General features: G+C 34.3%; 1 protein-coding gene across 1 annotated transcript in view; it reads left to right on the top strand.

Moving 5' to 3' along the window:
- The window catches only part of MAP3K21 (mitogen-activated protein kinase kinase kinase 21), a 68695-nt gene that overhangs the window by 44877 nt on the left and 11305 nt on the right, over nt 1-12513 (top strand). Inside the window, exon 6 of the mRNA XM_051993593.1 lies at nt 3519-3641. Within this exon, the coding sequence (XP_051849553.1) occupies nt 3519-3641 (123 nt within the window). The remainder of the gene's footprint in view (nt 1-3518; nt 3642-12513) is intronic.

Below are 12513 nucleotides of genomic sequence, written 5' to 3'. Positions count from 1 at the left end.
TTACTGTTAAAAAAAACCCATCATCCTCCCATTCATCCAGGTCATAATCTTGGCATCATTCTCAACTGCTAAATCACCCTTGCCTGTATGTCCAGTACTAGGCCAAATCTTAACATTTGTACCTTTTGCATGTTTACTGTTTTTCATTCACAGAACCACCACTTAATTTAGACCTCATCACCTCATCCAGAATACTGTAAAAATTTAGTTGGTCCCCCTGACTCAAATCTCTCTCTACTCTAATCCTTCCTTCCAAGAAGGTTGCCAAGATGATTTTTCTAATGCACAGGAGTGATCCTGTCTTCTGCCAGCTTAATGATTTGCTGGTTACTCTCTGTTACCTCCAGTATCAAATATAAACCCTCTTGCTTAGTATTTAAAGCTCTTCTTAGCCTGGCCCTTTCCTACATCTTTATTCTAATTAGGCCTTCTGCCCTTCCACATACTCAGTGGTCCAACACTCAGCTTAATTTGCTGTTTTTCAGACATAACACTTCATCTTATAGACTCTACTACAGCTTTGTATTTGGCTGTTGTTCCCACAGTGGGATGCGCTAATCCCTATTTCTATTTCTGGGCTTCGATGGCTTCCCACAAGATGTAGCTCTAACCCCATCTTCTGCAGGAGGCCTTCCTTTGTCCCCCTTGTTTCTAGTAACTTCCCCTTTCTAGTGATCTGCCATTTATTTACTTATACCTCTGGTATATGTATAGTTATTTACATGCTGTCTCCTCCCTTAGAATGTAGACTATTCTTACCTTTCTTTGTGTCCTCAATGCTTTGCACTGTGCTTAGCATATAATAAGTGCATAATAAATATTTGCTGTCCGGGTGACTGAAAAGATGAGCTCTTTTACCTCCTTGACCTTGGGGCTGCCTTCTGTAATGTGTCTGAAAACATTTAGTAGGAGTATCTCAACCAAGCAGATATGTTGTTTTTTGCCACAAAAATATTGGCAAAGTGGAACAAAAGCAGTGGATTTGAAGTCATGGAACTGAGTTTCAAATCCTCCATCTGCCACTTACTGCCCTGATAACTTTAAACAAGATGCCTAAACATCTAAAATGAGGAGTTTGCCCAGGATGGCCTCTGATGTCTCTTTCAGCTCAAAGTCTAGAATCCCTTTAAGGAAATGTATTTTAAAACCATTTTATTAAAAAAAAAAAAAAAAGGTGAAAATGTACCAACACAAGTCTCTATAATGAAATATCACTCAGTATACTTGCTTTCTTCTTAAAGCACACCTTGGCTTACATCCAGAGAAGATGAAGATAGACTTAAGTTCATACCAGAGTGATTTCATTCCAGGATCATACTTCATGAGTCTTTTTTCTTCCTTATCTGAGAAAAGGAGACATTTTTGATCAAAAAATAAATCAGGATATCAGATTTTAACATGCAATTTGGCTCTTGAAAAGAGGCTCCTAGTTGAACTGGAACTAAAAATCTAAAACAACTCCAGCATGATGTAGTGGAGAGTAAATTTGTAATCAGAGGACCCAACTTCAAATACTGCCTCTTGATTCTCCTTGTGATCATGAGCAAGTGATTTTGCCTCTTTGAGTTTCAGTTTCTGTATTTGTAAATGAAGGATAGAGATTCTGGCTTTTGATCTATGCTGCCTTTTTTCTCTGAAGGAAAGAGTAAATTTATTGTATCATATATAAAATCCAATATTGCTATATACTGGTCCACAAGATGGTGCTAGCTTATCATGAAATCCATTGTTCTCATCTGTCTTTCTCTCTCCTATTCCCCACAAATAGAACAGATGATGACAGTTTGTATGGAATGCCTAAAAAGTTTAATAGGTAAATATTTAAGATGATTTTTCTTTTTAGAAGGTTTAAATGTCTTGAAAACTACAGAGAGAAGGGGGTACAAATCTCTGAAGTAAAAGCATTCACATTACTAAGATAGTATTATGTATCTAAATATTGATAGAAAAGATCCCTATTTTAGTCACATTGATAATAAGTAGCAAGGTAATACTTATGCTTCAAAAGATCTCTAGTTTTGTCATTTGGGACACTGTCTTCCTCTGATGTGGGTCTGCACGCCTCTTCACTTAAGTGGATCTTCACTTGGTAGCAAGGTGATGGCAGTAAGCCTTCCTGAACTTAGGCTGATCCTCAGTCAGCAAAGTCATTTAGCACATGAGAAATGCCTGCTCTGTGCTAATGTTAGGACCTAGGTTTTACCAAAGACAAAGGTAAAGTAGTTTACCTTTAAAGATCTTCCCATCTCTCCAGGGAAACACCAGCTTAGCACTTTGGTAAGCAGCCTGTTTGAATTCCAACTCAGTACTTAGTATCTGTGTGACCTGGGACAGGTTACTTAATCTCTTCAGGCCTCAGTTGCTTACCTTCAGTTGCAAAGTCTTTAGTGAAACTACCTCCAAAATCCTCTTGAGCTATAAATCTATGAGTCTATGATTCTATATATAAAATAAATAGATTCATTCTAGCATTAGCAACTAGAGGGAATCAGGAAAACTCTCATGTAGGAGATATCATTTGAAGTGGAAATTGAATGAATTTAGGGATACTAGGAAACAGAAAACATTCCTGGACCTTCACTGGAAGCCTTTATATCTTTGTGTAAGATTCACCTATTTAAGTAGGAAGTTATTAGAAGTATTATAATAGAACTTTTTACAAAGCAATAATGACGCAATGTTTTTTTACAAAATAAAATGCATTTATTATTATGTAGCTTCTGAAATGTAAGCATTTATGTTCTCTTAATACAGATCATAGATCTGGAAGGGATATTGGAGGTCATTGAGTTCAATCTCGTCTTGATATAAATGAGGCACAGATTGAATGGCTTGCCTAAGTTCTCATTAATATTTAGTGATAGGCATGATTTAAACCCAAACACTAACACTTTAGAACACCAGTGCATTTTATCATAAAAAGTTAATCTATATGTCATCTAAGGGGAAGAACTTTGATCCAAAGACTTAAATTCTGATTCTACAAAATAAGTTATAACTTTTGGCAAAAGTGACAGTGTGATTTATTTGCTTGTTTTTCAACAACAATACTTGGAACTCTTTGGAGAAAAAAATACTCTGCTTTTATTAGAAATTAGCCAATTTTTTGCCTCATTAACTCTGTCCTTACAGTTTGTCAGACTTATATTTAATAGTTCCTAACAGCTATATTTTCTTGCTCATGTAATAGAATGCAACAACATGATTTTCTTCTCTTAAAGAACTTAAAAACTATTTTCCTCTCATTGTATCCTATTGTACAATATTTATGCCATTATACTATGAACTAATTTATGAATTTCCTTATTCTACCTACAGCTAATTTATAGGCAAGATTAAGTGCTATAAATTAAGTCTAACAGTTTTTTTTTTTTTTGAGGAAAGTGCTATAGATTATGTTATATATCATTTTCCATACTGTCTTTAAAAAAAAAAAAAAAAAAAACTTTATATGTCAAAAGAATCATTTCTATGCCCGAAGTGGAAATTGAGTATTGTTTACTTTTTTTATCCAACAGATTTCCAGCACAAAATAACAGTTCAGGCTTCCCCAAATTTGGACAAACGAAGAAGTTTAAACAGTAACAGTTCTAGCCCACCAAGTAGTCCAACAATAATTCCTCGCCTTCGAGCTATTCAGCGTAAGTTGGAGACTTCTTCCCTCCTCTTCTCACTATTACATAAATAAATTCAATCTATTACGATATTTATTTTGCATTAACATTAATCAAAAGTGTTTAGCAAACTGTTAACAAATGTATCTTTAGCTAATTTTGAAAATAAAAGTTGTAGAGGGCAGCTAGGTGGCACAGTGGAGAGAGCACCAGCCCTGGAGTCAGAAGAACCTGAGTTCAAATCTGGTCTCAGACATTTAACACTTCCTAGCTGTGTGACCCTGGGCAAGTCACTTAACCCAGTTGCCTGGAGAGGGGGGCAAAGAAATGAAAAGTTAGTTTGGGCTTCCTGGGAATCACAGAATATCAGAGCCAGCAGGGAGCAGAGGTCAATTAGTCATCAAGCCACATCTAAATTGGAATCCTCTTTATAATACCCCTAACAAGTATCCATCTGGCATTTACTTTAAGATCTCTAGTGAAAGGAATCTTCTACTACCTCAGGAAATTGTTCTTTTTTGGGATATCTGTCACATTTTTTGGATTCAAAGTTAATTTTTTGGTTTCGATACAGTTCCTTAAATACCATAAGAAGAAAAAAAAAACACAAAAACACATAGCTTTAGATATTTAGATGAAAACTATGAAATTATAATCATCTGACTGGGAAGATGAAAATTTTGAAGTAGAATGAAGAGTTTTTAATACTAGAAGTTAAGTGATCTGGACAATCTAAAGATCAGCATACTGGTCATAGGTTGATATTGCGTCATAATTCTATGCATATGTATATGTATGTATAGGTATAAAATGCATGTACTCATTTGTATGTATATATCTATATAGATTTTTTTATTTATTTATGCACAAACACACACAATGTCCCAAAAGTCTTAGTGTAATTTTGTGCTTTAAAAATCTGCATGGAAATTAATATGCTGTGACAGATAATATTTACCCAGATATAATGCTTATTCCAAGAATAAATACTTCATGAAAATAGTTATCCTTTCCAGGATTTTGATGTTTGCTGTTATTTCCTGCTTCAATTATATTAGCATAGATGATATCAGAGACAAATAAATTATTTTAAAATTATCTGTTATATTTTCACATTGTCTTGGTAGTATTTAGATTCTCTCTCCCCTCTGCTCTTCTTCTCTAATTGCCCCTTTCCATTCCTATTCTCTCTTTCTTTTTCTTCTTTGCTTTTCTTCTCCCCAGAAAAGAATTAAAAAAAAAAGATTTGTCTGACAAGAAATAATATTCATCTACCTTTGCTTGTGCTGAGCTGAGTATCAAATTAGGTGCTAAATGAAAATCTACTAGAATTTAAAAAAAACTTTTCTTCCAAAACTTTTCTTCCATAGGTGATTGACTTCAAATCAGAAAAATAATCTAAATCCTGGTAAATTCTGTTTCATGTATGGACCTGTTGATGCATCTAGTAATTATCATATGTATAGATGTAAGATATTTAAGGCAGTGATTTGTGTTCCCACTTCCGTTGACAGAACCCATGCCAGGGTAATTTTTTACAACATTATCTCTTGCCCTCACTTCTGTTCTGATTTTTCCCTCCCTCTCTCCACCCCCTCCCCCAGATGGCAAGCAGTCCTTTACATGTTGAATAGGTTACAGTATATCCTAGATACAATATATGTTTGCAGAACCGAACAGTTTTCTTATTGCACAGGAAGAATTGGATTCAGAAGGTAGAAATAACCCAGGAAGAAAAACAAAAATGCAAACAGTTTACATTCATTTCCCAGTGTTCTTTCTTTGGCTGTAGCTGCTTCTGTCCATCATTGATCAATTGAAACTAAGTTAGATCTTCTCTTTGTTGAAGAAATCTACTTCCATCAGAATACATCCTCATACAGTATTGTTGTTGAAGTATATAATGATCTCCTGGTTCTGCTCATTTCACTTAGCATCAGTTCATATAAGTCTCTCCAAGCCTCTCTGTATTCATCCTGTTAGTCATTTCTTACAGAACAATAATATTCCATAACATATACCACAATTTACTCAACCATTCTCCAATTGATGGGCATCCATTCAGTTTCCAGTTTCTAGCCACTACAAACAGGGCTGCCACAAACATTTTGGCACATACAAGTCCCTTTCCCTTCTTTAGTATCTCTTTGGAGTATAAGCCCAGTAGTAATACTGCTGGATCAAAGGGTATGCACAGTTTGATAACTTTTTGTGCATAGTTCCTGATTGCTCTCCAGAGTGGTTGGATTCATTCACAACTCCACCAACAGTGCATCAGTGTCCCAGTTTTCCCACATCCCCTCCAACATTCATCATTATTCTTTCCTGTCATCTTAGCCAATCTGACAGGTGTGTAGTGGTATCTTAGAGTTGTCTTAATTTGCATTTCTCTGATCAATAGAGATTTGGAACACTCTTTCATATGAGTGGTAATAGTTTCAATTTCATCATCTGAGAATTGTCTGTTCATATCCTTTGACCATTTATCAATTGGAGAATGGCTTGATTTCTTATAAATTAGAGTCAATTCTCTATATATTTCGGAAATGAGGCCTTTATCAGAACCTTTAACTGTGAAGATGTTCTCCCAGTTTGTTGCTTCCCTTCTAATCTTGTTGCATTAGGTTTTTTTTTTGTACAAAGGCTTTTTAATTTGATGTAATCAACATTTTCTATTTTGTGATCAGTAATGGTCTCTAGTTCATCTTTGGTCACAAATTTCTTCCTCCTCCACAAGTCTGAGAGAGAAATATAATCTCTTTCTTTATGCCTAAATCATGGACCCATTTTGATCTTATCTTCATATATGGTGTTAAGTGTGGGTCCATGCCTAATTTCTGCCATACTAATTTCCAGTTATCCCAGCAGTTGTTGTCAAATAATGAATTCTTATCCCAAAAGTTTAGGATCTTTGGGTTTGTCAAACACTAGATTGCTATAGTTGACTATTATGTCTTGTGAACCTAACCTATTCCACTGATCAACTAATCTATTTGTTAGCCAATACCAAATGGTTTTGGTGACTGCTGCTTTATAATATAGTTTTAGATCAGGTACAGCTAGGCCACCTTCATTTGATTTTTTTTTTTCATTAATTCCCTTGAGATTCTCAACTTTTTATTGTTCCATATGAATTTTGTTGTTATTTTTTCTAGATCATTAAAATATTTTCTTGGAAGTCTGATTGGTATAGCACTAAATAAATAGATTAGTTTAGGGAGTATTGTCATCTTTATTATATTTGCTCGGCCTATGCAAGAGCACTTAATATTTTTCCAATTATTTAAGTCTGACTTTATTTGTGTGGAGAATTTTTTGTAATTTTGCTCATATAATTCCTGACTTTCCTTTGGTAGATAGATTCCCAAATATTTTATGCTGTTGACAGTTATTTTGAATGGAATTTCTCTTTGTATCTCTTGCTGTTGGATTTTGTTGATGATGTATAAAAATGCTGAGGATTTATGGAGATTTATTTTGTATCCTGCAACTTTGCTAAAGTTATGAACTATTTCTAATAGCTTTTTAGTAGAATCTCTGGGGTTCTCTAGGTATACCATCATATCACCTGCAAAGAGTGATAGTTTGGTTTCCTCATTGCCTACTCAAATTCCTTTAATCTCTTTCTTGACTCTTATTGCCGAGGCTAGCGTTTCTAATACAATATCGAATAATAATGGTGATAGTGGGCAACCTTGCTTCACTTCACATCTTACTGGGAAAGGTTCCAGTTTTTCCCCATTGCATATGATGCTTACTGACGGTTTTAAATATATGCTCCTGACTATTTTAAGGAAAAGTCCATTTATTCCTATACTCTCAAGTGTTTTTACTAGGAATGGATATTGGATTTTATCAAATCCATCCTTTTTCTGCATCTATTGAGATGATCATATGGTTTTTGTTAGTTTGGTTATTGATATAGTCAATTATGCTAATAGTTTTCCTAATATTGAACGAACCCTGTATTCCTGGTATGAATCCTACTTGGTCATAGTGTATTATCCTGGGGATGATTTTCTTTCTTTTTTTTTTTTTAAATAACTTTTTATTGATAGAACGCATGCCAGGGTAATTTTTTACAGCATTATCCCTTGCATTCACTTCTGTTCCGATTTTTCCCCTCCCTCCTTCCACCCCTTCCCCCAGATGGCAAGCAGTCCTTTACATGTTGAATGGGTTACAGTATATCCTAGATACAATATATGTGTGCAGAACCGAACAGTTTTCTTGTTGCACAGGGAGAATTGGATTCAGAAGGTATAAATAACCTGGGAAGAAAAACAAAAATGCAAGCAGTTTATATTCATTTCCCAGTGTTCTTTCTCTGGGTGTAGCTGCTTCTGTCCATCTTTGATCAATTAAAGCTCTCTTTATCGAAGAGATCCACTTGCATCAGAATACATCCTCAAATAGTATCGTTGTTGAGGTATATAATGATCTCCTGGTTCTGCTCATTTCACTCAGCATCAGTTCATGTAAGTCTCGCCAGTCCTCTCTGTATTCATCCTGCTGGTCATTCCTTACAGAACAATAATATTCCATAACATTCATATACCACAATTTACTCAACCATTCTCCAATTGATGGACATCCTTTCGTTTTCCAGCTTCTAGCCACTACAAACAGGGCTGCCACAAACATTTTGGCACATACAGGTCCCTTTCCTTTCTTTAGTATCTCTTTGGGGTATAAGCCCAGTAGAAACACTGCTGGATCAAAGGGTATGCACAGTTTGATAACTTTTTGAGCATAGTTCCAAATTGCTCTCCAGAATGGCTGGATGTGTTCACAATTCCACCAACAATGTATCAGTGTCCCTGTTTTACCACATCCCCTCCAACATTCCCCATTATCTTTCCCTGTCATTCTAGCCAATCTGACAGGTGTGTAGTGGTATCTCAGAGTTGTCTTAATTTGCATTTCTCTGATTAATAATGATTTGGAGCATCCTGGGGATGATTTTCTATAATCTTTTTATTAATATCTTATTTAAGATTTTAGCATCAATATTCATTAGGGAGATTGGTCTATAATTTTCTTTCTTTGTTTTCAACCTACCTGGTTTAGGTATCAGTACCATGTCTGTGTCATAAAAGGAGTTTGGTAGGACTCCTTCAATCCCTATTTTTTCAAATAGTTTATATAGCATTGGAGTTAATTGTTCTTTAAATGTTTGGTAGAATTCACATGTAAATCCATCTGGTCCTGGGGATTGTTTCTTAGTGAGTTGGTTAATAGCTTGTTCTATTTCTTTTTCTAAAATGGGATTGTTTAGGATATTTACTTCTTCTTCTGTTAATCTGGGCAAACTATATTTTTGAAGGCATTCTTCTATTTCATTTAAGTTGTCGAATTTATTGGCATAAAGTTTTCCCACCTCCATTTTTGACAGAAAGAGTATTTCTTCTAAATAATTACCAAAGATGGGCTTTATTGAGGGTGATATATCCATTGGCCTAGATTGGAATAGTAAACAGAGCTGACTTAGAAACTCCTTGGAGGATTTGAGCAATTGAGTTATTCTTCTTATGCTCTACCTCCTCTTTTTTAAAACTGTCAGTCCTTTGATTGAGGCACATTGAATGTGACATATTTATTAAGAAATTTTAGTCAGGGGACAATCATAGTTGCATTAATAACATAAGAGGATCCAACTATTTGAGGGGGTGTATGATAAAAATCTTTTTGAGATGGTCCTAATGGGAAAGATCCTTGTACTCTACCTCTAATAGCATCTGCTATAAGCTTTTAGCAAGTGGGAACTTTCCCTTCAAAGAGCACAGTTCGGTCTTAGTTATTAGAACAACTTTTTTATAATTTTTCCCCTTTTCTCTGTACTCTCATCCATTCCAGTCTAAGGTAAAGCTTTTCTTCACCTCTTATACATTGGATAATCAAAATCCTAATGGGCTTAAAATTTTTTTTTTCTCTCCCTTCTCCATTCCTCCACATTTGGGAGAAGAAAAAAGAAAAGCAATAATTGTATTACAGTATTACAATAATTGTAATCATTAGGCAAAACAAATTTTCTTTTATCTCTTTAGTTCATCACCTCCTTAGCAGGAGTGGGTCCTCACTCTTTATCATCACTTCTGTTATGTTAACATACATTTGTTACGTATTTTTCTGAAAAAGCCTCTTTTATGTGTCCCTGGACAGTTTCCAAGAGGAAGCTTTCAGCTTCACTATTCTGTTTCCTCAGGTTCCAGAAGCCCCTGTTTTTGCCATGCTTTTACTTTTTTAGACTTTACAGCTGATATTTCTTCTTTCTCCCAGCTTTAACCAAAATAGAATTCTTCCCTTTGTTGTAAAAAAGAATTTAGATTCTGCTTGAGATTCTTCCTCCCCTATTTTTACCCCTGTATAACTTTAAACAAATTAACTTATGACGTTACAAATCTATTGTCACACTTCTGTTTCCATAGTCACCACACTAGTATACAACCTTCATATATACCTGCCTGGACCAATGCAAAACCCACCTAATCTTTCTTCCTACTTTTGTTCTAATGTCTTTACTTTCTAATTAATCCTTTTCATACTATTGCTAGAATAATCTTTCTTATGGATGGATTTCTTGTTTCAGAATGTCTTCATCTTTATATTACAGTATTACTATCTATTGTTTGTTTCAAATGCTTGGAAGTCTCGACTCTAAATGGCAAGTTATCAAGAGCTATGTTCTCATTGAAATTTGACTCTTCTTCTGATCTTGCTATAATTTGCTCCTGACATAGAAGAATTGTGTTGCTGATAAGACTTCCTTGGACTTTTTCTCAAATGTTGTTAATTTAGTGATTATCACAATTTAAAAAAAAAAAAGTTTTTATTTTCAGAATATATGCATAGAGTTTTCAGCATTTACTCTTGCAAAACTTTGTGTTCCAAATTTTTTTCTCCCTCTCTTCCCCCACCTCCTTCCCTAGACAGCAAGTAATCTAATATATGTTAAATCTGTGCAGTTCTTCTAAACATATGCCCACAATTATGCTGCACAAGAAAATCAGATCAAAAAGGGGGAAAAATGAGAAAGAAAATAAAATGGAAACAAACAATATCAAAAAAAGGTGCAAATACTAGTTGTGATTCACACTCAGTCCCCACAATCCTTTCTCTGGATGCCGATGACTCTTTCCATCACAAGATCATTGGAAATGTCCTAAATCACTTCATTGTTGAAAAGAGCCAAATTCCATCAGAGTTGATCATCATATAATCTTCTTCTTGTTGCTGTGTACAATGTTCTTCTTGTTCTACTCACTTCACTTAGCATCAATATATATGTCTTTCCAGGCCTCTCTGAAATCATCCTGCTTGTTCATTCCTTATTTAGAACAATAATATTCCATTACATTCTTATACCATAACTTATTCAGTCATTCCCCAACTGATGGGCATCCACTCAGTTTATAGTTCTTTGCCATTATAAAAAGAACTACTACAAACATTTTTGCACATGTGGGCCCTTTTTGCTTTTTTAATGATCTCTTTAGGATACAGATCCAATAGAAACACTGCTAGATCAAAAGGTATACACATTTTGATAGCCCTTTGGGCATAATTCCAAATTGCTTTCCAAAATGGTTGGATTAGTTCACAACTCCAATAATGTATTAGTGTCCCAGTTTTTTCACATCCCCTCTAACATTCATCATTATCTTTTCCTGTCATCTTTGCCAATCTTAGAGGTGTGTAGTGGTACCTAAATTGTCTTAATTTGTATTTCTCTGATCAGTAGTGATTTAAAGCATTTTTTTCTGTATGATTACTGATGGCTTTAATTTCATCATCTGAAAATTGTCTATTCATATCCTTTGACCATTTATCAATTGGAAAATGACTTGTATTCTTATAAATTTGAGTCAGTTCTCTCTATATTTTAAAAATTAATCCTTTATCAGAATCCTTGGATGTAATTTTCCCCCCCAGTTTACTATTTCCCTTCTAATTTTGTTTGCTTTGATTTTGTTTTTATGCAATCAAAATTAGCCATTTTGCATTCTATAATGTGTTCTTGTTCTTCTTTGGCCATAAATTCCTTCCTCCTTCACAGATCTGAGAGGAAGATTATCCTTTGTTCTTCTAATTTACTTACAGTATCACTCTTTATGTCTAAATCATATATCCATTTTGACCTTATCTTGGGTATAAGTATTAGGTGTGGATTAATGCCTGATTTCTAGCATATTCGTTTCCAATTTTCCCAAGCAATTTTTGTCAAATAATGAATTCTTATCCCATAAGCTGCAGTCTTTGGGTTTATCAAACATTAGATTACTATAGTCATCGACTATTGTGTTTTGAGAACCTAACCTATTCCAATGATGGATTACATCATTTCTTAGTACCAAATGGCTTTGATGGGCACTGCTTTATAATATAGTTTTAAGTCTGGTATAGCTAAGTCACCTTCATTTTCATTTTTTCATTAATTCTCTTGAAATTCTTGATCTTTTGTTCTTTCAGATGAACTTTTTTATTATTTTTTCTAGTGCTATAAAATAATTTCTTGGCAGTTTGATTGATATGGTACTGAATAAGTAGACTAATTTAGGTAGAATTGTCATTTTTGTTATATTAGTTTGGCCTATTTATGAGCACTTGCTATTCTTCCACTTAATTAGATCTGGCTTTATTTGTGTGGAAAGTGTTTTGTAATTGTGATCATATAGTTTCTGACTTTGTCTTGGTTAGTAGACTCAAATATTTTATATTATCTGAAGTATTTTTAAATGGAATTTATCTTTGTATCTCTTGTTGCTGAATTTTGTTGGTAATGTATAGAAATGCTGTTGATTTCTGTGAATTTATTTTGTGTCCTATATCTTGGCTAAAGTTGGAAATTGTTTCTAATAGTTTTTAAGTTGATTTTCTAAGTACACCATCATATTATTTT

The sequence above is a fragment of the Antechinus flavipes genome, chromosome 4, assembly GCF_016432865.1.
Source record: "Antechinus flavipes isolate AdamAnt ecotype Samford, QLD, Australia chromosome 4, AdamAnt_v2, whole genome shotgun sequence".
Classification (NCBI taxonomy): domain Eukaryota; kingdom Metazoa; phylum Chordata; class Mammalia; order Dasyuromorphia; family Dasyuridae; genus Antechinus; species Antechinus flavipes.
Note: the sequence above shows the minus strand (reverse complement) of the source record. Positions and strands in the feature narration are given on the sequence as shown.